This window comes from Thermoascus crustaceus (genome assembly GCF_041956765.1).
Source record: "Thermoascus crustaceus strain CBS 181.67 unplaced genomic scaffold VTN00scaffold_3, whole genome shotgun sequence".
In the NCBI taxonomy this organism is placed as follows: domain Eukaryota; kingdom Fungi; phylum Ascomycota; class Eurotiomycetes; order Eurotiales; family Thermoascaceae; genus Thermoascus; species Thermoascus crustaceus.
This window is the reverse complement of record NW_027192529.1, coordinates 2,319,547-2,342,922: the sequence shown is the minus strand read 5'-3', so window position 1 is coordinate 2,342,922 and position 23,376 is coordinate 2,319,547. Positions and strand designations below refer to the sequence as shown.

Sequence of the window (23,376 nt, the reverse complement as noted above, 5' to 3'; positions counted from 1 at the left end):
TGTCACATTTACTGTCCAATATGATTTGTTCGGGCAGTGCAGTTGGGTAAGAATACACAGGCACATCTTAGCCAATTACGCGGTACTAGCTGCAGCTACAGACTCGTCTATATTTCAACGGCTTTCTGCTCCGTGCACGAAATAGTCTCACTGGTTGAAACGCTCGGAGCAATTGGTATGACATTAGCTGTCGCACTTCGTGTAATAGTTTGGTGAATATGCGCATCCCTTCATTATGCATATTATTAATGTAGGTAGCACATCCAGCTCTGTGTAGGTAACACGTGCATTACGTGTATTGCTGAGAAACATCATGATCAAACAGGATCTATTCCATACAAAGAGCTGGGCACGGGAAGGCTACCGCTCTCACCTGATCAGTCTCCTCAGTCAGAATACGAGGGATATGTCACATGCAATATAGCTGTTACTCGAGCAAGGGACACAGCTCCCCTGCTGTGGCGCCACTTTAAAGTTGCTCCACCTGTCAATTGATCAGCCTTGTTGGGCGTCGGTGCTTTCCTTCGTACGGCCAAACAGAGTGGTAAAAGGGGTTCTAACGCAAGGCTGGGGAGCAGCACTGCTCTGTGCTTTACGTGAGGAGACGTCACCAGGCGCAGGGTAACATCATCAGCTGGTTGCCTTCAACCATCGCTGGGATGACCAGCGTTAGATGAAGGTTCTGGCGACCGCAGCGGTGAGTAGATCATATTGTCATTCGAAGGCAGACCTTCGGTCCGCATTGCCTTCTGACTAGTTCGGGTGTAGATGGCAAAATGCCCCTGAAATTTGATATTAATTGGCGTGAACCCACGCCTTCTGTCATACTGTAACGCCTCGGTATCGTTCGGGAAATGGAATATTGACATGTAAAGGCCCGTGGTTCTCGATTACTGACACGGAAATTTTTCAACTCGAGTTTCGTCTGCAAACTTTACTGAACTCGGTGGCGACGGCAGTGGCGAACGTGAAGCAAGACAGCTGCGATCAAATGAGTCATGACAGTAAGAGAGCTTTGTCAGACGACCAGTGCACTTTCGACCTAGGTCTGTGGCAAAATATTAAACAACAGAACAAGATTTCTCCCGGGTACATATTCTTTCGATAAGCTGGGAAAAGAAATCAGTCCCCATCTTTTATATCGTGGTAAGCAAACAGCGAATAGCACTTAGAAGTCAGAATATGACTTCTCCGAGTGCACAGTAAAGGGGTGCTACAACATGAAGAACCTTCCAGAGTAGGTAGTTCTGATCGGATTCCGTCGAATGGAAATAGCACCCGCAACATGATGGAGCCTGAAAACCATTGCCATCATGAAATCACCCTACGAGAAGAAAAAGTGCAATCCTTGTCGTGGGTGGTTCAACGCTTGAGCCCAATTGGAAAGGCTCGTGAGGTTGGGAGGTTGAGCAGATGAAACAGGTTGCGCTCAAGGAAATCGGCCCGATCCGAAATACTCCGGACCATATCACTCGTCCCGGAGCGCGGAAGCCGTCTCCAAAGGTGGCAAGATCAACAGTGCTTTGTGAACAACAGGATAAATGATGTGTTGCTGCATTCCTGACGAAGGCATTCCTTGCTGAAGGGGATATGAAATAGGGTAAGCGCTAGATGCCAGTCATCTGGAACAGAAGGGTAGGAGGAGCTGGGACCATAGAAAGGGATAGAAGAGAGACAGAGTATCAATAGTGGAAATAATAAGGAGAACCAGTACTTTCAACTGCCGCAATAGCTACATCACCGCTATCCGGGAGTAACGGCCTGTTTGAAGACCAGGAAAGTCCTCTGAGAATTCATATAGATCCCGAGCATCTGTCCTGAGATGACAGTAGGTATGCGGTCGTGGATAGATTTGGCCCACAGACATTGTGGAGGGGAAACGAGGCCTGTAGAAAAATTAAAGCGGCAATAAAACATGTTGTGTGCCTGTTCCTTGTAGACAGAGAAGAGAAGAGACTGTGGAAGCAGTGTTGAGTGTAGTACAGGAGATGTGGAGAGGAGCTAGGATGTATGGCTCGTGGGGCGTAGAGAGCGCGACAGTCCGGGGATGAGCCGCGCCGCGGCCGCTTATGCTGAAACCCGCGCCAAGCCCCGTTAAACGCCCGGAATCCGGATAAGGACAAGCTGGCGCTTTCAAGTAACGCGATGTAGGGCCATAGACGTGTATCTACGTGCATACAAACACAGCACGGCGCAGCACTTCCTTCTTATCACCTATCGTGTAACCGGAGGGCAGAAATTGCAACCTCGTCTCGTCGCATGGCCGGCCAGGGAGGGAGTCCGCAGTATCCTTGAGCAATCAAGCTCTCCCCGAGCTCCCTGCGACCGCTGTCGTCGCTACGGACAGAGCCGTCCGTCGACAATGGCGGAAACAGTGAGCGAGATTTGCTTCCGCTGCGTGGAGCTCATCAGTGAAGTTCCGACTCATATTCTACTTGCTTCTCTCCTGTCAAGTATCCTAGGCTTCTTTGTGCTGGTATGTCTGCTTTAAACTGACACCTCGATTAATATAGCAAGCTTACTGACACTTGCGGCATAGTTCTACATCTTCGTCTTCGCAGTAGCCCCCGAACCTCGAAAGCCTTTCCCCGAAGAGAAGAAATACAGGACATTGTCAGTCGAGGGGTTGGTTACTGAGCCTCAACAACTACCATGCTGGCAGGACGCCTTCGACTCCCAAAAACGCAATGGCCGGAGGCCGGATACATTTGTCATGGAGAAGGCGGACCTGTTCATGTCTGTGGTCGTTCCGGCCTATAACGAAGAGGAGCGCCTGGGAGGGATGTTGGAAGAGGCGGTAAACTTTCTGGAGCGCGCCTACGGAACATTGGCTGATGAGAAGGGCCCTCTGCAGAAAGACGTACGACAGCGCAAAGCCAATAGGGAGGGGAAGAATGGACACGCTGGCAGGCCAGCACCTTCCAAAGGCTGGGAGATCCTAATTGTATCTGATGGCTCCACGGACAAAACGGAGGAGACCGCGTTTGCATTTGCGCGGGACCATCAGCTGTCTTTACATCCCAAGGGCTACGTCGGTCCATGGACGCCTTATAACCAGGAGGGCGTGCATATCCCGCCCGGTACCATCCGTGTCGTCTCTTTGACCAAGAATCGGGGGAAAGGCGGTGCAGTGACGCATGGAATGCGACATGTACGGGGGCAATACGTGGTCTTCGCGGATGCAGACGGTGCCAGCAAGTTCGATGACCTTGGGAGGCTGGTGACGGCTTGCCAAGATATCGAGGATTCAAAGGGTCGCGGTGTCGCTGTGGGCTCAAGAGCGCACATGGTAGGCAGCGAGGCGGTGGTCAAGGTACGAAAACGCGAACACCTGTTTTGGGAGATGTGATCTGACGTAAACAGCGTTCGAAGCTGCGCAATTTCTTGATGCACTCGTTTCACCTGATTCTGTGGCTCCTGACACCGCCAGCGACCGCAACCATCAAAGACACGCAATGCGGGTTCAAGCTCTTTTCGCGCGCTTCCTTGCCGTACATCGTCCCATACATGCATTGCGAAGGGTGGATATTCGACGTAGAGATGCTCATGCTCGCTGAGTTTGCCGGTATACCGGTTGCAGAGGTACCAGTGACCTGGCGGGAAGTGAAAGGGAGCAAGCTGAACGTCGTCTGGGACAGTGTTGGGATGGCTTGGGGGCTGACGATTCTCCGAGCTGCATGGGGATTAGGCGTCTATAGAAGGACATGAGAGGAACAAACTCTGTTGGAGTTTCTTGTGACATTTCACGGGCGTTCTCGGGATAGGTATATCGTATGTTACCGCCAGGAGGGGGGGGGGGCTTTTTTTTGTCAACACGTATTGCTTGTGAGTCACAATATGAATAGTAACAAAGGGCTGGGGCTTCCCCCTGAGCCACGGCTCGTTATGAATCAAATCCCGAGGCAGGACAGCGAATCCATGCATAGCTTTGCTGCAGCGGCACAGGACTACGTATCGTGAGTAAAAATTATCACCTTAGTCCCAACTTTGTCGGGTGCTCATCACCGGCATCACACGCTGCATTGACGTAGCGGCAGAGGGCTCAGCCGCCGCCCAGGCCCACGGCCCGAAGATCTGGACCGCCAACGAGCGACCGGCTGCCCGGTTCGGGTGTCCGTCCGCGCACTACGGGCCTGGAACGGCAACGGGGCCGACGCTCTCTGCTTCAGCTCCTTATCGGCCGGGATGCCATACAAAAATCGTTTCCCTCTGCTTGAATGTGAAAGCTATGGTGGACCTTGGCCCGAGGTGACACGGTGGTATCCGGTCCGACAGATACAGCCCTAGGGGGCTAGGCTGCTCCCTAGCAGCCCAACAATGCGCGCTTGTGTTGGTCACCGCCCATCCTTGCATGGACGTAGTATACAGAGCACACCACCGCGCCCCGGCATGCTCCGATCCGCTGGGCGACTCGTCCCTTAAAAACCCGCGTTCAGATTTTTGCCTCTGCATCTCCCTGCTCTATGATGCTAATGAAAAGCAAGCAGAATCTTCTGTCCTCATCCTCTACAATCGTCTGTTGTCCTCTGTGGCCCCTGTGTTGAGCAAAGATGAACTTTGTCCAGCTTCCCCGGCCCGTCACGCGGGATGCCAAAGCTACTACTAGTAATAAGAGAGCTCATCTACTCGGGTTGCCTCCTGAACTTCGTCTCAAAATCTATGAGTATGCACTGGCAGTCCCCAACGAATACATGGACCGCCCGTTGATCGTGATCAACGATCGCGGAAACACCTTCACTTCCCGGGGCAGATACAGAGCTCTTTCCATGTGCCCCAGCTGGGTGGGTGAAGATGGAACAGCACGCAAGCTGCTGGCCGTCAACCGCCAGATCCATGACGAGGCCGAGGACCTCCTCTACTCGCGATACACGCTCTTCTTCCTGAACTCCTTCAACCTCGACCGCGCAGGCGACTTCCTCGACACCCTGAGCGCGACGGCGCGCAACCGCATCCGCAGCGTCGGCTTCGAGATCTTCTTTTTCGTCCACACGCAGACCGGTGTCCCCAAGCGGACGCTACGACAATACGAGCAGGTCGGTCGCATGATGATGGAACGGCTGCCACAGTGGAAGAGCGTCATCTTCTACCTGGACCCCCGGTTCTACTTCCCCTCTTCCACCGTTGGCGGGCGAGAGCTGTCCGCGCGTGGCGTCCTATACTTGGCTACAATCTTTGGGTCTATGGGCAAGGAGGTCCATTTCTATCCTATGCAGTCTGCTCACAGACACGTTCTCGATGAGGCGGAGCGGATAGTGCGCAGAGGGAGCCGTGGTGGGCAGGACCGCCCTTCGCTCTAGTCGCCCTAATCTTTACTCACGGCCACCTACTGCATACTTCATTTCAACGGCGTTTGGTTAGCATGGTTTGGACGGGATATTATGCATTGCGACGCATCGGATGACGGTTACATTCAAAGACACGATTTAATCATCAGTAGACGAGCTGAAAGTCTCGTCATCGAGCAGCCATTATGATACCCAGGTTTGACTGTTGCCGCATGCATGATGACGTCGCATTGGATTGGGTTTGGATATCACGAGGAAAAATCTCCTTTCATGTCGTTTCATTTTTTTTCTTTTTTAGGAAACTTATGGCGCAATGACTAAGAGAAGGGTCGGAGTTTCTTACATTGATGCTGTCACGATCTCCTATATACCAAGTACTACCTTAGAGTTAGAACCTAATGTGTAGTAGACACTAATTTGTAATAAAAATGTTTTGCAGCAAATCCACAAATTATAAAAACTCAAGTTGACTTGATTTTAGCGAGGTTATAACCGGTCAACGAGCAGAAAGGATGGGTTATTGCTGCTAAGCCGACCGATGCTCAGCGCCCGCGCGGCCCACGACGTCATCGGCAGAGCTCCCTTGAGAACGTCTCGTGATTGCGCTCCTGAGCTTTGGTGTTGTCCCTTCCCACTGCTCCTTCTTTAGGTCTTCATTTCTTCATCTATCTCTTCTTGTTTTCTCTCTCTATATCTATAATATGCATTGCCTTCCTTATCAGCTTCTCCACTGCTGTTCTGAGGGCTCGGTTGATCTCCCGCCAGCCTTGTGGAACACACTCTTCTCCCCGGGGCCCCGACATGGCGATTCGGTACCTGAAGACAGCGCCTTGTCAGTGTCCGCGCTACAGACGCCGCTTCTCCTTGTTCCCCGCACGAGAACCCTCCCCTGTATGTCTCAATGGCCGGGCTCGCCATCCTGGAACTTCCTTCCACTTACTTACGCACGCGTGGTCAACCGGACAGGTGGATCCAATGTGAATGCAATCACCTGCTCACCCTGCGACCTGTTTCATCGGTCACAGTGAGTGAATTTCCTCCTGCATGCAACCATTATATTATGTTCCTGGCCTGCCAGCTGCAGGTTCTAGCGGGTCTCTTTAACTGACAGCATTTTTGCCAATCAATAATACAGGACGACCTTTGTGTGGGTGTTAAAAGGTCGACCCGCCTCCCGCCTCCACAGAAAAGAGGGTCTTCCCGCCGCACCCCTCATGAACACCCCAGCCGTGCTTGCTTTTTGAAACTGCAGCGCAGTTCTCTGCAGAAGCAAAGGTGAACATGAAGTCTGCGTCCTCGAAGTCACCCAACTGCCACGGAAGCGTCTACAAAGAGGTTCGGTTCTCTCCTTCCGCAACCCCGGTCCGTCGCGCGCAGTCAGTGGCAACCAGCAATCCGCTGCTGGATCCTATCTATGCAGCAGGCATTGGCGCCCGAGCGTCCAGTGTAGATGTCTGTACCGAATTTTCTACCTACGCGGAACAGTCGCGGGCCCTTCTCGAAAGCCAGCGGATAAATTTCGAGCGCGAAAGGGCAATGTTTGCGGAGGAAAGGAAGCTATGGGACCGAGAAAGAGCTGTGTTGAAGTCGAGAATCGCAGAGCTGGAATCTGCGCTGAACGGTAGATCTCAGAAACTAGGAACTTCCGCGGCAGGGCCGTTCCGATCCGACTTCAGCTTTCAGCAAAATTCCCCGGGAGCCCAGTCGCAGCAGAGTGGTTCAGACAACGGTCACCATGTGTGGGAGGGTTCAAGTCCACATTCGAAGCCCACGCGAGTGTTCACGGATGAGAATAGGAAGCCGGATTCTGACCTTCCCCCGATCCGAGAACACGGATTGGGACCGCCGCCTTCCCTCGATACCGCTCTTTCTCCCCGATCTAAGGCCGTCGATCACTCTGCGACAGCCAGTGTGCCAGTCCCAATCGAGAAGCTCGACAGTAATCTGGATGGGATCACACTCAAGTCCACCGCTTTGCCGCCTGACTTAGTTGCCAAGGTCATGACTCCGCCGTCGCCGTCACCCTTGGACGGCTCGCCTTCCCAGAACCCGGATCCCAAGGCTCTAAAGGAAGGTCCGGAACGTAGGAACAGCCTGAAACTCAAACTGTCTGATTTAGGGCCTCCGGATAAAAACCTCACGAGGGACGCTGGGCATACGCCGATGGTCATCGTCGATACGGAAACCGAGCTCAACCAACAGTCCTCCAGCGAGGTCACATCTTACGCGGGGAACCCTGCTGAACCCGTGTCGACACTACGACTTCCAACGGAGCAGTCAGACTCTTACTTTCCAGACCTGGACGAGGACCCGGCCCTAGCTGGGCCCCTATCCCTCCAGAACGAAGAAGAAAAGGATAGAGACTTTCTCAATGAGCTCGACCAGAAGCTCCTAGACGAAGCCAGGAAGGTTCTATCGAATTCATCAGACCCGTCAGCGCAAAATTTGGACGACGACGACGACGAGCGCTCCGGTGAGGGCGAACAGGAGCCCGAACTGAAGCTTAAGCACACTAACAATTTTGGGACGGCCTTCGGGATTGTAGGATAAAGGACGGAGGAAACTTGATATCTACCATTTATTTTTGATGACTTTATGATATTTGGCCATATCAACGTATCTAAGGCATTTGTCTTGATTTCATGTCTAATGTGTGACGATATATCCTATATATTGGTTCATTTACAGGTGACCAATGCAATCAATCCGCATCCGAAACTTTGGGAACGCCACGCGGTGCAGCGAGCGGATCTCCACTACAACTCTATCTATATACTTAATAGTGTGTTTTTTTTTTCATATACGGATAATGGTGCGTTGTTGGATCGATAGTCCTGTCTTGGCACCCCAACCCTGCATCTGTTTTCGGGGGAATCCTCCATACTCCCGATTTCCCAGATCTCCTCCGCAGCGGATTTCCGCGATGTCATTTTAGCATGGCTTGATAAGCGTAGCCGTTCCAGATTGATCCTAAATAAATAGTTCCCGGAATCGCTGTTCCCCGAGGACCCCGACGGCCTTTTTAAGCTTTGGGTCACTATTAGCCTGAGAAATCCTCCGAGATGGACAGTGCTTTGAGAAGCCGGCCGGTGCTGGGTCGATGATTGCGGTTAGTGAGTACCAATATGACATCTCCATGGTCTTGGCAGAAGCCTCCCTGTTGCCTTAACGAAGTTGGACAACACCTGCTTCTGGATCTCGCCATCTCCATTGCTAGGATGCGTGTCTTGCTTTTTCTTTTGTTACAGGAGACCCTTTTCAAGCGATTCTACCATGTCTGTAAAGCCTTACTGTTTACTGTCCCAGTATTAAAAAGACAAACATTGCCTGTTCGTTTCTTATGACCTTTTTTGTCTTCCAGAGTCAATTTGACATTTCATTTCCCCCGTTCTTCAATACTTCAATACCCTTTCTATGTCTTCTGTCTTTAGTTCGTACTTTCAATAATAAGATTAGTATTTTATCTTACTCTCCGAAATATTCTACAAGAATACTGCAAGAGGCCCGTGCACACCCAAAAAACGATCTCTCGAGTGATATGGACTTTTCAAATTCAATTAGTTCTCATCCATTTTACTACATACTGGTAGTGAGGAGACATAAACATAGTTCTGTTATCCTCCCTTTGAGTGTCCCTGAAAACGCTGCATGTGGTCCTTAGCCGTCGGTCCCTGATGTGCTTATCCTTCAAGAAACGTCCTGTTGATATTTTGAACTATCCGCCCTTTGTTACCCAAGTGTAGACAACAGCAGAAAGTTACCGGAAGCCGACTCCGAACAGGATAGGGATTCCCAAAACTATTATTATGATGATCATTACTGACTTGATATCTCGTTGTTAGAGTGCTTACTCCTAGAAATCAATAAACCGAGGTCGACCTGTCTTAGGTTCTCAGCATCTTGCAAAACGAGTAGGGGCTTGCTCAGATGCTGTGTAATACGGTTAATGAAGCCGTGCTTAACCTGCTACCTCATGTTACCAGCAAGAAAAAGAAATCCTGCAAGGAGAAGAGATAGAGTGTCTAGGTATGATTATCAACCCTACTTGTATTTGCAAGGTTTAATGCACACACAAACACACACACACATATATATATATGCGTAGCCCTACTTTCGGTGCGAATACTCGTGACAAGGTATGAACAAAGAGCTGCTAACTACACAAATAAGTAGAGGCTCTTGGATTCATGTGACTTAGGTACCCCTACTAAGCAGATTACAGTGCGGTGTACAGCTGCGTTAAGGTTATTCTCCATTAGTAGGTCTCTATATGCAGGTTAGATGCAGGTGCATCTTATAGTTCGCCCTCCCTAGGTACTCAAATACACCCCCTCGCATGAAGCTTCTTCAATGGCTCAACCTCGTCAACTTTTTCTTCTTTCACGCAGTCCTAGAATTAACGGGGGGTACTTACGTCTACCATAAACACGAAATAAAGGGCTGTTATCCTGTATCGTCGTTTTCATTGATTATGTACTCCTTTCATGGTTGAAATTGACTTGACCATCCCTTGCCCCCCTGAGATCCGTCCTCAGACTTTTCTCCTCTATGATCTATTGGTTATCTTTCATGGTTCGCGCTTTGCACTGTTGCAGAAGCCCTTTTTCATCATCGACTGACGCCTTCCGCAGCCCTAGCTATCGCCACTTCCTGTACGCTGGATTTGTGCCTTGCTTACTATTTAATGAGAACCATCTTAGTTTGACATGACCCTTGGCGACATGGGACAGAATGGTCGACCTTGCAGCCGTCTCAAACTCACCAGCGCCTGTTACCTCCCGTGATACAGCCCTTTTGCAGAGCCCTCACAGGCTCTCTCCTCTTCCCTCTCGCTCCCTGCCGTGCGGCAGCAGGAGGAACAGCGGGTATAAAAGGACTCGACATGCCTCGATCCAACTAAGTTCTTTTCTTTCTTTCTTCCAGCAACCAAGCTGTCACTCTTTTTATTACATTACCTCTTGCCTTGTGTTTAGGAAAAAAAAATCTACTCCCAACCGTTTCTGCGTCCATTATTACCTAGTTTGTGTGAAATTGTCATAATAACTCAAATTCTATATCTTTGGACATCTTTTCGATTCTACCTAAGTTAAATCTATCGCAAGTGTTTGTTGATAACTGAACTACATAACAACCAAAAATGGTGCACCAGAAGAAGACGATCTTGCGCTCCGCACTCATCTCCCTTGTGCTTGCCGTTGGCCCTACTGCCATTCTGTCTTCCCCGATCCCGGCACCAGCAGCAGAGGGAGGAATTCCTGTTGTTGGAGGCTTGCTTGGTGGTGGCTCGTCTGGGGTATGTCGCTCTTTTCCGTCTCTTTTTCTTTTATACATACATATATATCCTCAACTACGCCAGATGTGATGCGATCTTTCGCATACATAACACCTGACCATGCCACGGGTCGACTTATGTGCTAACTCGTCTCGAACAGGCCAGTAGTCCCGCTCGCCGCGACGTCCTCCCTTCCCTGGGCGGTTCTGCCCCTATCGGGAACGACATCGGCACCGACCCATCCACCTTCCTCAACCCGGGCGCCAACAACAACGATGAGTTCGGGAACGGGAGCGGAAACGGAAACGGAGACTACCACGGCTTCAAGAAGATCAAAGTCCGCGCTCTCCACGCCATCCCCAGCCCCAGCCCGAACCCCAGCCCCAAAGCGAAGAGGCAGTCCGAGTCCGGCTCCAACTACAACACGGATGGATTCATCGACACGGGCTTCGAGGACGGCCCGGGATTCAAGATGGCTCTGACGGACAGCGAGAGCCACTATGACAAGACCACTCCGCCCCCTCCTCCTCCGGTTGTTGTTGAGCAGCTTCCGCCTCCACCTCCAGCCCCCGCCCCGGCTCCGCCTGCTCCTGCTCCTGCTCCCCCGGCACCTGCTCCGCCAGCGCCGGAATGCGGATGCGAGGAACATGAACCCGAGCCCGAACCCGTCCAGTACAAGAAGAGAGACATCAGCAGCAACAGCAGCATCTGGAAGCGTCTCGCCCATCCCCAGGGTGGTCCCATCGGCGGTCTAACCGGTGGACTTTCGGTCGTGGATGGCCTCCTCGGCGGTGGTCAGCAGCAGCCCCCGATCCCCAGCAGGTCGCCCCATATCGATGAGGACGAGAAGAAGGACAGAGATGAAGAGAGGAAGGAAGAGGAGGAAAAGGCGGCGGAGAAGCTGGCCGAGAAGCAGAGGGAGTTCGAGGAGGAGATGCAGGGGTATGCGGAGAAGGCGTAGGAGCAGAAGCAGCAGTGGGATGATTAAATTTGAAGTACCGTACAATAGCTAGGAGGCAGTAGGCTCTCTCTGCTCTGCTCCGTGGTGCTCGGCACCACACCGCTCAGAGTGGCAAAGGTCTTTTTGTTGTGTTTCACTTTGTTACATGGTGATAATTGCCAGTCCACATTGCAAGAGAGGAAGAAATCGTGTAAAGTATCACATGCAATGCTTTAGGTACCTGATTTGATATATCTGTCAAATGATTTTTTTGGTTCCCAATGAACTACTAACTTCTGGATAAGCTCGTACTGTATTTACATGCTCCCGTTATATGTATAGGGTCACGAATCTAAAATGCATCTATAAAAAGAGTTCTTCTGCAGTCGGACTGGTCCGTCACTGGGATCAAATTTCACTGTCTTCAGGAGAGAGGAGGGAAATAGAGAAAAAAAAGATTATTATGCCAGCTTCTACTCTTAAAAAAAGGGAATATTAGGTACACTGTCAGCGAGGGTAAATGGGCAAATAGGCATGTACAGTACACACGCCTATGTGCGGCGATGGAGTAAGCTGAGTAAATAAATATAACGATGATGGTACCACTTAAGTCGGGCCAGGAAATGAATGTGAAAAAAAGAAGAGAGAGAGAGAGAGAAAGAAAAAGAGAAATAGTAATACAAAAAAATCGAAATCGGATAGTTAATTAAATACCTAGGTACTGTACCGTGCCTAACTGTATCTACCCTGTAGTGTGCCCAGTGCCTAGGCAATCAGACAGAGATGACTAGATGACTAACTACCAAACGCACCGTGGCCAAACCTGAACAGAAAAAAAAGCAGAACCGAATACCTCAGCGGTAAGTAAGCAAGCAAGAAGTTCAAGGCACACTTCTGTGCTGGAAGGACATGTTCAACGAGGGGAAATAGATACGTAAAAATCAAACTCCGGCCCAGACGCGTCGGTGATCAAGGAGAGAGGAAAACAAAAGAATTACTGTATGTTGTGTATGTATGTATGTATGTATGAGAGAAACAGATCATACGCCCATCGTGAAGTCATGCTCGATCCCCGGGGTCACACTGGCGATGAACTTCAAGAACACCACAAGGTACTGGTCGACCCGGATAGCCGGCCGGTCGTCGTCCTCGTCTTCCTCATCCAGGACCTCCCATTCATCGCCGCTGCTGGGCGCAACGCCCGTGGGGTGACCGTGCTTGCTGTCAGGACGATCCGCGAGGGAGAGCGCCTTCGTGTCATCGACGAGTCCCTCAAGTCCGCTCTTCAGCTTGGACGCCTCCTCAGCGGACTGGGCCTGCTTGAGCTTCTGGCGGCGGAGCTTAAGTGCCGCGTCTGCGCGGTCGAGCAGGGTCTTCATGACGGAGGCGTGCTTACAGGGGTGCACAGAGGCCATCTTGATGCCGCCTTCGAACCAGGGAAAGTCCTCGAGTGTGACAGTCTTGTCCTTGTAGTCGCCTACGATGTCTTCCATCATCAGGTGTGGGGGCAGAGGTTCCGACGGGGAGAGGTACCCCGAGAGGTAGAGCCGGGGGGTGCGGTAGTAGTTGGAGTAGGTGATGTAGAGGGTGTATGTCCGCACGGGTCTGCTACAAGTCAGTAATGTGATACAAAACCCGGCCAAAAGTTGGACTTGGGCTACTCACGCTGTCGTGCCCGACTTTCCGGCCGGTTCTCTAATGATCGCCTCCTCGTCGTCATCGTCGTCCTCCATATCCGGGATCTCATCCTCCTCTTCCTCCCGCTCCCCCATGTTTCCCGCCTCATCGACCGTCCGGACATCCTTCATCTTCGCCTCCTGGCTATCCGCCAGCTCCCTGCCTCCTCCAGTTCTCAACCACCCGTCCTCATCATCACCGCCTCCTTCGCCCCGCAGCATATCCTTCACAATGACATCCTCCTGGCCGGCGTCGCCCGCGAAGTCATCGTTCAGCCGTCGATGGCATGGCACTCCTCGAGTCACCAGAAACTGCTTCCCCGGGGGCAGATAGGAGACCCGCTTGGCCGGGGAGGAGGCGTCGGACCAGGACCAGGACGGGAACTTGTAGACGAGGTAGTCGCCTGCCAGGACAAACTCCTCGGGAGTGATCTGGCCCGTCGTACGGAAGGTGGAGTTGCGGGAGACGGGGGCCAGGCGTTCCCGCCAGTTGGAGATTGTCGACTGGAAGGTGGAGTGGAGGACGTTCATGATGAGAGCCTGTTTGTTTAGTACCTAGATGCGGGTCCTCCGTTGGACTGAGAGACAGAGGATCTAGAGTCGAAGAGGCAAAACAGGCCCGCTGTCAGTTACTCTGCCTTGTCTGGCGTGTTTGCTGCAGCGAAGGGTATCTGTAAGTGATAAGGAGCGGAGAGGGACGATGTGGCGGTTGCAGGTCACGCCGGGCGACCTGCTGCCTGTACTTGTCAGGTGGGATGCCTGATTCGCCCGGCGGAGGAGGCTTGGCAGCGGGACATGATGTGGCTGGAGCCGTTCTCTGCAGGGTCCTGTGCCTGCTAATGTACCTACATGCATCTATGGCTGTGTTCTACGTCATATCCCGCCTAGTCTGCAGTATAAGAAGATCATTCTTTTCCCCCATTTGCGAATTACGCGAGATATCATGATCGTCGTAGCTGTGGTCTATCGTATATCTAGCACGTATGGTGGCGATTAGCTAAGTTAATCCACTGGGGTCCAAGTTCGTAACATGACTTGGCCACCTGGACAAAGTCCTGCCGTTTCCAAGTAAAACTGGGATGCTGCTTTTTCTGGCCACCGCTCCTAGAGTGCATGGAGAAAGTTTCCATGATAACAGTAGATACCCAGGAGATCGCCAGTGGGACCAGGTTGCCGTAGCATATTCCGTGCTGGTCAAGGGGCTTGACTCAAGGCCGTCTGCTGCTGCAAGCTTTCTGCAGCTACCATGACGGCTGCATAGTCAGGTTCCCTTTGCCTGGTCTTAAGAAATCCCGAGTCCATTTGCTGGATGGACATGTCTGGGCATTCCCTCAACGAAAGAGTCATATCACAAGGTATAGAACTATCCGCATGGATATCACCGGCCTGAGCTCATTCACCCTCTTCCAACATCTTCCTTTTCTCTATCTCCGCTTCCACCTCGTCGACCACCATCGGAACAGGCCGCATGCCCCATTTCTCCCTTTCAGCCTTGGCAAAATTCTCCATGCTCTGCATCGCGACAACTAGGAACCCGAGCTCCTCGCGGTCCACATCGAAGACCTCCCACCACTCTACGCCAGGTAGTTTGACGCCCTTCTCCCTTGCTGCAAGGTATATAGCTGCCACCGCCAATGCATTCGGCTGATGGGTGACATACAGCAGTTGCGGTGAGAACAGGCAGGCATTGAGATGCTCGAAGACGCGTTTCGCGACGGCCGGAGATGAAGCTTCCAGCGCTTGCAGATATGTGAGAGCGATAGTGTGGGGAAGTGCAACGTGCGTGTTGAAGCCCAGGGTGCGAAGGATTGTTGCTTCAATGCGTAGGAGAACTAGTCGCTCCGACTGGTAGCTTCCTTCGGAAAGGATGTATGTTTCTGGAGATGGCTTTTCAGGCAGTCCCTTGGGGTTTATGAACCAGAGGGGAGACGCCTCCCTGGAGAGTAGAAAGGTGTAGACATTCAGGACCGATCGAGGAGACGTGGGCTGGAACGAGAGCTTCGCAGTCAGGTAGAGGGCTGCTGCTGACACATCCTGTTTTAATCACGAGGCTTAGTAGGTTCACTTTTTGTGCGCTGTCCCAGTCTCACACCAACCTTCGCAGCATAGATTCTAAGACTGCCACCCTCCGGACCAATCCAGAACCGGGTGAATGTCACTATTGCCTGCGCAATGATATCCTGAGACATTCGCAGGAGGATGCCGGCTGCTTGGGTTAGCTGGGCCCCTGCGTAGCGGATGGACGTCTCCAGGTCGGACGGAACGCCATCGAGGGATGAGGACGAGGTTGACAGCTGAGCAGGGGTAGCCAGGGCGTTGGAAAGGTTCTCCAGGGCGGAAATTGGCGCCATCATGGACAGCTGTCGGAGACGCTGGAGGACGGCGGTTGTTCGAGAATATCGAGATCGCGGGCGGTGTGGAGCTGCGGTGACCTGCAAGCTAGCGGGAAGGGTGCGGAGGAGCACGCGTTGAGCCAAGGTACAGCGCCCTGCTGGGCCCGGTCACGACCCTTGGAGGCCACGATGCAGGGAGACGTCAAACATGTCTGTCACTTTATTGAAAGTACTCCGCAGCAAGTATCTAGCAGGAATGTTCAAGGAGACAGATCAATTAGTTGGTCTATCTATTGATGGATGCCAGACTAGATGAAACCAAGGCATTCCTAGGACGACGTCTGAAACCTCCAGGGTGGTGCAGAGTCCCCTGTCATTACTTGGATGCTCGATTACGCATACCAATTGAGGACTTCGTATTGCTGTGTTCCCTCCTTGTGCACGGCGGTCGTCCATAAAATCTCTAGTTTAATTGATGGTCTTGCTCACGTTCAACCCAGGCCACCTCACATTCGATGGTTGTTTCCCCCTGACCGCCTTGACGACAGCCGGTATGGTATGGCCGAGGACGGGTAAACATGGCCGGGGCAGCTGAGCAGCATCCCAAGCCCCCAGATCTCGATCCTCTTAGACTTAAGTTCTTCATCAGAAGGTTAATTGCAATAACAACTGCTGTCATCGTGTTTCCCAGCTGCCTGCTGAGCCAGCACCATCTGCAGCTGGCTGAAGCACGGGGACTCCGTGCTGCGTACGTGTCGTGTGGAGACCGCCTGTTCAGCCACCGACTTTTCCATAATAATACCCCAACCTCGCATATTTCAGCATGCAATAAAAGAGCCCGCGAGGGACTAAGGCTTTAGAGGAGATTTTGGAGCCTTTCCAGCAGCAGCCAGCCCAGTTTTGTCCCCAGCGTTCGTTGAACCTGCAGTCGTGAGAACAGTCGGTCGGTCTCGCCCTGTCTGCTCTCCCTAACGCTGCTTATCGCGCTGCAGAAGGCACGTGCGGTGTCACGTCGGACCAGTGACCCCGGGCCTTCGGTATTTTGACTCTGGCCGGTGCCCGCGCCGCTTCTCCCTGCGCCGTTTTATCGTCGTTTCCCCCTGGACCTTGGGGTTTTCTCATCTGCTATCAACACCTCTCCAGTTCTCTCGCGTTCTTCCCCCCGGCGGAGCTCAGAGAGAGGACGAACGAGACCCCAGCGAGGTCTCTCTGTCGTTTCTTCTCTCCTTGCTCCCTGCACGTGCGGCCGTCTGCGTCGGTTTAGCACCAAATCGACGTACATCGCTTTCCCAACCTCTTCCAGTCTTGTTTACGTGGTGCGACAGGGTCGCGACCTCGTCTCAGAGCCAGTCCAAGAAGGCCAGCCCTTCCTGCTCTGAGGTCCAGGCCAGCATTCCTCGAAGCTTGTCTCAGCCCTCTCACTCAATGCATGAAAATCCCGAGCCAAACACTGCCGTTCCTTGTGACAGCTTCAGTTCCTCCCCGAGCGGTGTGACCACTCGGGCTGTGTATGGTGAACGTTCATATCAATCTTATGACGACTTTCGCGATTCGGTCTTGGTGCCTCCTGCATTGACAACTCAGAATCCCGGAGAAGCTCCTCTACTGCTGGAGCAGAGACACGTTCCGTCTGCCCCTCGTCACCGCCGTGCGAACACAGAGGTCATCACACGACAGCCTTCCCTGCTGGGCAATCAGGACCTAGTGGAAAAGAAAAATTACAGCTCCCACGCGAGAGCTGAAAGTCTATCGAGCAAATTCGAAGCAGGTGGACGGACGCTGGTGAACTGGTTTCAAGGGAAGTCAGGCCCCGTCAACTTGGGACTTCCCAGCTCAACACCAGCCACGATGAGCGACAACGTCGCAGAGAAGCGGAGCTCCCGCGAGATCTGTGAACCACCTGTGCGGACCGTGCCGACAAACCGTCTACAGAAGAGAATGACTCACCCGTCGCCGTTGAAGCAGGTTACAACACCGACACATACCAGGAGTTTTTCCTGGTTTTCCAAGCGGCAAGAAGAGAAGGAGCCAGAACTGCCAGAACCCGCCGACGATGAGTTCCTGAACCTGGATGTTGAAGAGGTGTTGTTCCCCTCAGGATCGGGGGAGCAGTCTGAGGCGCAGAAGTTCGAGCAACTGCAGGCGAATGCTGAAAACATTATACGACAGCTGCAGGCAGCCTATAAGCAGCGAACGTTCGCATTACATGCGGCGCTCACGGAGAAGAACGAGAGACAGGAAGAGCTTGACGAGGCTCGGACGCGAATCCAGCATATCAAGTCTCAACTGGACGGGATGGCCGAGAAGGTGCTCGAGCAGGACAAGGCCATCAAGGCGATGGCCGAAGAGCTCGAGCAGGAAAGAGAAGCTCGAAAGAGGGAGGAAGAAGCTCGCCTCAGGAGCGTGAAGTCTTCAGATACTGACAGCATCACCGACCTCGGAAGCGACCTGGCAACACCCAAGCGATCCAAACGTGCCAGCGCTGCGACATTCAACAGCCACGATTCAGGCTTCGAGTCGGGCGATGAGAGCTCTGCGGAGAGCGTCTTCTCCAAGCGGAACGAGACCATTGAGTCGCCTGTAACTGTCGAGGCGCCGTCCCTCAAGAGCAAATCCTCCCAGATCACGCTTCCGGTACCACAACCCCCTGCACCGCAAGCGCCTCCGAAGGAGTCCAAACCACTTCCCCCGCCGCCCCAGCAGTCCCCTCAGAAGCCACCTCAGCGTCCGCCTCAGCCACGCCCATCAGCGTACGACAGAGTCATCAGAGGACTGACGTCCACGGGGCTGACGGGCGCTTTCATCCGAGGCAGCTCGAAATGCTCCAACTGCTACGGCGTTCCTGCATCCGAAGCATGGAGCGTCGTCGGCATTCTCAAGGAAGAGAACACGGGCCTAAAGGAGCGGATAAGTGAATTGGAGGACGTAATAGAAGACTGCCTTGGTATCGTCGGCCCCTGAAGTCGACGTTTCTTGACGACATACTCGTGAGGTTCTAATTGCAATGAACCGGTATGCAAGGAAGGAATTTTCGACACGCGATACCAGCTTGCTGTACGATACTTTATATACCATGGTCAGGCGTTTGGTTGCTAGCTTTTCTGCCATTTACAACCGGATGAGCAGACATTTCCTTTGTTTTGCAACATCAGATTCATCATCTGGATGGATATATAAGTATATACATATTTCTGATCTGATATTGAACGATCACGCAGTCTATAGTATGCACGCAGCGGTGATCTAATGTTGAACCAGGATGCTGGCCGAATAATGTGGCTTATTTGATGTATTAGAGTTTGGATCCGCTCGCTCCATGATACCTAGATATTCAGAAATTCCATACTCATTAATCAGATTGAGATCTCACGCAGGAGCTCTTGTCTCTACAGCGCGCTGTGTTGTATTCTACAGCCCATCCCGTCTCGATGGAGTGCTCTGTTGATTTATCAGCTCCGACGGTCCACTTCCTTGCCGAAAGCCGGAGGACCGAGTACACCGAAAGCCCCAACAGGTTGCAACACCAACACCAGTTCCCAAGGGGATCTTACGCGGAATCAGTACTCCGTATTGTCCATCACGTCCAGATGCAGCAGTAGTGACGATTGCGATGTATCTTTTTTAAGGCAGAAGATTCGCACCGCCATTGCCAGTCACCAGATTCTCCCTGTTATGCAGCTGTGCCTGTTGCCCTTGGTGGCGGTGCAGGTTCTGTACGGATCCAGCTCAGCTGCACAACGCAACACCATCGCCTGTCAAGGAACTCCACATGGAACTGCGGGCGTGACGCGGAGGGCCGTGAACAATGCAGCAGTTACTGTTGGGCTGTCAACTTGGCGCCACGAGATAGACTTGGTGAAAGTCGAAAGGCGCCTTGCTTGTGTGTTTGCGTGCTTGTTGTGCTCCGGCGCCTAAAGTGATCCCATCCACCTGGCATGAACCCAAAACACCGCCTATCAACTTTGCCTGCGTGACGCTGGAAAGAGAGCTGGATGATTAACTATAGCATGCATGGCACCTAAGTGTACCTGCATCATTGCATGTTCTTCGATTCTTCGAGGACTAAAGGACCAAAGTGGAGATCTAGTTTGGAGCTAAAGCCTCGCTTTTCTGACATCCTGTCTTCTGTCTTTCATTTCGGCTTCACGTGTCTCTCTCTTTGCCTAAGTACTTAGGTACTACTACTAATATCTACTGCTTCCAATTCTTTCTTTTCTTCTCCGGGTCCCCCTTTGCTGCTACTCCTACGGCTTCTTCTGCGACTTGGAACCTGGCATCCCTGAATACCCACGCCATACCCAAGCTACTTGCCTGGGCGCTTTTCCTTTCCTATGCCATCCCTCCTTGGCCGCTCAGACTCCCTCGATCCCGCTATGACATGTAGGGGTGTAACCTCCAACGGCAAGCCGTGCCGTCGCCCGTTGGCTTCTCCAGCAGACCTTTACTGCTGGCAGCATAAAGACCAAGCCAAGCCGTCTACCGCCAATGGCGGGAAGCATGGAGGGGGTGGATCTGGACTTGGGAGGGTACAGTCGAAGCTGGAGCAGGGAGCGAGGACGAGTATCGACACGTTGGTCGGCCGGTTGGGACTTTTGAACATGGACGATGAGGAGAAGGTGAAACGGAAACATGGTCGAAACCATAGTACACACCGCCCATCTGACTCTGACGCTGCATCATCGCCCACGAAACCTCAATTTCCCCAACTTAAACCGAAGACAAGGACGTTCTGCTGCTGTTTTTCGATCACAGAATATGAGGCGGAGGAGGACAGCGTGCCTGCTCCCCGGCCGGTTGAGAAGCCGCCGTCGACATCGTCGCATCAGCGACCTTCCTCTGCGGTTCCTCCTCCCCCGGATAGACCGCATCACGGCGCAGCCTCTTCACAGACCCAGGATCTCCTCAGGTGGATCCCACCCACGCTGCCCCCGCAGACAACCTCCCAGCTGCTTGGCGAGCTCGCGAAACCCATCTCCGAAGCCGACGAAGCCGGCTTCATCTACATGTTCTGGGTGACGCCGACCTCCTCGACGAGGGGAGCTCCCCCACCAGTCGACATCGCGTCCTCGCTGCTCGATTCGTCGTCCAACCACAGCCGTCGCACCAGCGACGCTGTCCGCTCCGCGGGGAACTACTACATCAACGGCACCAACGGTAACATCCGGCTGAAGATCGGCCGGACGAGCAACGTCCAGCGCCGCCTGAACGAGTGGACGAAGCAGTGCGGGCATGATCTCACCCTGATCCGGTCCTACCCTTACTCTCCTTCTTCGTCAGTGTCGTCAGCAGGCGGCCAGGCACCGATATCTGGAAAGAAAGTGCCCCACGTTCACCGCGTGGAAAGATTGATCCATATCGAGTTGGGGGATAAGAGGGTTAAGGGTCTAGGTCCGTGTAAGGACTGTGGAAAGGAGCATAGGGAGTGGTTTGAGGTTCCGGCGAAGAAGGAGGAGTTGAGGATGGTTGATGAGTGTATTCGGAGGTGGGTTGAGTGGGCGGAGAGGCATGCGCGGTAGTTGTGGCTTTGCTTTCGCATTATGAGTTTTTGGGATGGCGTTCGGTGCAGTGGGACTTTGTCATTGATGATTTATGTCTATTTGGCGTTGTTCTGCATACATGCAAACTGCTGGGCAGGTGAACTGAACTGAACTGATAGATGCATGATATGATTGATTGACGGCGTATGATGATGGACGATGGGCTGAGAATTTAAATATACAAACTTGACTGCAAGAAAGCATAGAATTCTATTTATTAGTTTACGAATTACCGTATCCAAAATATCACTCCGATCTAGATCTGCCAGGTGTGATTGGCCCATGTCACTCTTCTCTTCCAAGGTTGGGAGTCGTACGGACGTCACACACCGCCTTGCGTCATCGACACGGCGCTGAGCCTGTTCCAAGGCGGCAGAAAATAGGGGTTGGACGAACGAAGGTCTCAACATCACATCACCCCGCTGTTTCTAATTCTCCTTTCGAATTTACAATGGCTATTATATTTTTACTATTTAAATTATCTTTTGAATGCTCTTTTGTTTAAGGATTTGAATTGAATTGGAGATCTTGGACAGGAAACTTTGTGATTCCCCGCTGCCCGTATCGAGGAGCGCTCCGGGATCATTCTGATCTTACCTACATACCTACCTGCCTAACCTACCGAAGATCTTCGTTCTTCTTGAATGAACTACAGAAAGGGCCTTTTGTTTTATTCTACATTATAAGAACAAGCATTGGACATTGGAAACAGAAACAGAACCAAACTGCCCCGGGGGGGAACGAACAACCGCACACCATGACAGCCACCTCTATCCCCAGACCACCAGACCGAGAAACTGTCCTCTCGACCATCCAACCCCTCCTCCTATCCGCCCTCGCCAAAGCCCACGCAGCCCTCGACCGCATCCTGCCCCCCTCCCGCCGCTCCGCACTCCAATCCCGCCTGACGACATTCGCAACATCACATCCACACCTCGCGACCTTCCTCCTGTCGCAACTCATCTTCTGCGTCCTCCCGCTCCTCCTGTTCCTCCTCTCTGCCGTTGGGATACTGGTCGCTAGTCTGGTGACGGTTCTGGTTGCGGGAGTGTTGGGCGCGGTGCTGTTCACGGGGTTCTGCGTCGGGGTCGGGTTTCTGTTCGTTGTGCTGCCGGTGTCGGTTGTCGCAGCGGGGTCGGGAGTTGCGGCATGGTTCTGGGGGTGGGGGGTTTATTATGCGCTTCGGTGGGTTGGGGTTGTCGATTGGGATGCGGAGGTGGTGGGAAAGCTGAGTACCGAGGGTGTTGTCCGTGCTCATGGAGGTGAGATTGGAAAGGGAGGAGAGCAGCAGCAACAGCAGCAGCAGGAGAGTGCGAATGGTGTTATGGAGAAGGATAGTCAAAACCAGAGACAGGGTGAGGAGAAGGGGAAGGGGAAGAATGGGGCTACGGATACAGATACCGCTGCCGGAAAAGAGGTCAACCCGGGCGTCGTGAAGAAGGAAAAGGATGAGGAGAATACTCAGAAGATAAACGGTCCGGATGCTGTCGTAGATGGTGAAGCAGAGAATGTTGGGCCAAATACGTCGATGGGCACGGATCATGTCGTCTGAAGCAGTGGATACAGCATGCTCTGGATATTGAAGATGTCCTTGGTGCTTAACATTGTTTGGAATTCTATCCTGTATATCAGAGGTACCTAATAGGTGCGGCTATCCACTTGGGTATGTTTGTGGTTGGTTTTGGATATTAAGACACCCCTCCGTCTTGGGTGCGATAGTGGTGGCTTGGCTGGGGTTACATTTAGCAGAGTTATGACCCCCCATAATTTAGGTGTTTTTAATTAATAGCTTATGAATTTTGGCCTATTGGGCTTATATATTTATTCTTACACCCTTAGACAATTCCATAGGTGCCTAGGTGCCTATGTAGGTAGTTCCTTTGGCTCCAGAAACAGGATGCATGAGTCCTTGAAGTCTGGCTCTCAACATCAGACGATTTGGCCAAATATCACGGAAATTGCGGAGAAAGACTACATTTGTTGGGTCACAGACCCTTCAGGCTAGTTTAATCGATGCATTGACACGCAAAGAATCAGTGCGCGGTATCGGTGAGGGTACTGTAGGTATTGACAATTGTACTGCGTACACACATCACAGGGTTGTCATTATTGTTACGCTGGCACAAATTTCTCGCAAGTTGTAATCGAGAAAAGGCATCAGATGTAGACTAAGAAAAATAGGCTATATTCTTTATGGAGCTTCAAATGGGACAATTAACAGATAAAAGAACGTCTATCTAGGCTGGGCACGGATCTATCACCTATCGTACCTGGGGTAGCACATTCACCGAGGTTAGTAGAAAGAGTGCTTCCTGTTACCTTCTAAGGGCCCG

The 23,376-nt window shown here is 52.3% G+C and overlaps 9 protein-coding genes across 9 annotated transcripts; 7 read left to right on the top strand and 2 right to left on the bottom strand.

The window, feature by feature from the left end:
* Window positions 1-2,362: 2,362 nt before the first annotated feature.
* VTN00DRAFT_6033 (uncharacterized protein) lies at window positions 2,363-3,708 on the top strand (the record flags this gene model as incomplete). Its single annotated transcript, XM_069432625.1, has 3 exons — window positions 2,363-2,476; window positions 2,540-3,313; window positions 3,364-3,708. 3 exons carry the CDS (start codon window positions 2,363-2,365, stop codon window positions 3,706-3,708), a joined length of 1,233 nt encoding a protein of 410 aa, XP_069288465.1.
* An 842-nt stretch (window positions 3,709-4,550) lies between these two features.
* VTN00DRAFT_6032 (uncharacterized protein) lies at window positions 4,551-5,297 on the top strand (the record flags this gene model as incomplete). Its single annotated transcript, XM_069432624.1, has 1 exon — window positions 4,551-5,297. The coding sequence occupies one exon, from the start codon at window positions 4,551-4,553 to the stop codon at window positions 5,295-5,297; it is 747 nt and encodes a 248-aa protein (XP_069288464.1).
* Window positions 5,298-6,566: 1,269 nt separating this feature from the next.
* VTN00DRAFT_6031 (uncharacterized protein) lies at window positions 6,567-7,835 on the top strand (the record flags this gene model as incomplete). Its single annotated transcript, XM_069432623.1, has 1 exon — window positions 6,567-7,835. The coding sequence occupies one exon, from the start codon at window positions 6,567-6,569 to the stop codon at window positions 7,833-7,835; it is 1,269 nt and encodes a 422-aa protein (XP_069288463.1).
* A 2,587-nt stretch (window positions 7,836-10,422) lies between these two features.
* Window positions 10,423-11,518, top strand: VTN00DRAFT_6030 (uncharacterized protein; the record flags this gene model as incomplete). The annotated part of the gene is made up of 2 exons (XM_069432622.1): window positions 10,423-10,578; window positions 10,718-11,518. 2 exons carry the CDS (start codon window positions 10,423-10,425, stop codon window positions 11,516-11,518), a joined length of 957 nt encoding a protein of 318 aa, XP_069288462.1.
* A 1,019-nt stretch (window positions 11,519-12,537) lies between these two features.
* VTN00DRAFT_6029 (uncharacterized protein) lies at window positions 12,538-13,704 on the bottom strand (the record flags this gene model as incomplete). The annotated part of the gene is made up of 2 exons (XM_069432620.1): window positions 12,538-13,102; window positions 13,163-13,704. The coding sequence occupies 2 exons, from the start codon at window positions 13,702-13,704 to the stop codon at window positions 12,538-12,540; spliced, it is 1,107 nt and encodes a 368-aa protein (XP_069288461.1).
* Window positions 13,705-14,565: 861 nt separating this feature from the next.
* Window positions 14,566-15,524, bottom strand: VTN00DRAFT_6028 (uncharacterized protein; the record flags this gene model as incomplete). The annotated part of the gene is made up of 2 exons (XM_069432619.1): window positions 14,566-15,207; window positions 15,270-15,524. The coding sequence occupies 2 exons, from the start codon at window positions 15,522-15,524 to the stop codon at window positions 14,566-14,568; spliced, it is 897 nt and encodes a 298-aa protein (XP_069288460.1).
* Window positions 15,525-16,931: 1,407 nt separating this feature from the next.
* On the top strand, window positions 16,932-18,467 carry VTN00DRAFT_6027 (uncharacterized protein; the record flags this gene model as incomplete). The annotated part of the gene is made up of 1 exon (XM_069432618.1): window positions 16,932-18,467. One exon carries the CDS (start codon window positions 16,932-16,934, stop codon window positions 18,465-18,467), a length of 1,536 nt encoding a protein of 511 aa, XP_069288459.1.
* Window positions 18,468-19,837: 1,370 nt separating this feature from the next.
* VTN00DRAFT_6026 (uncharacterized protein) lies at window positions 19,838-21,022 on the top strand (the record flags this gene model as incomplete). The annotated part of the gene is made up of 1 exon (XM_069432617.1): window positions 19,838-21,022. One exon carries the CDS (start codon window positions 19,838-19,840, stop codon window positions 21,020-21,022), a length of 1,185 nt encoding a protein of 394 aa, XP_069288458.1.
* Window positions 21,023-21,800: 778 nt separating this feature from the next.
* On the top strand, window positions 21,801-22,595 carry VTN00DRAFT_6025 (uncharacterized protein; the record flags this gene model as incomplete). Its single annotated transcript, XM_069432616.1, has 1 exon — window positions 21,801-22,595. The coding sequence occupies one exon, from the start codon at window positions 21,801-21,803 to the stop codon at window positions 22,593-22,595; it is 795 nt and encodes a 264-aa protein (XP_069288457.1).
* Between the last annotated feature and the right edge of the window lie 781 nt (window positions 22,596-23,376).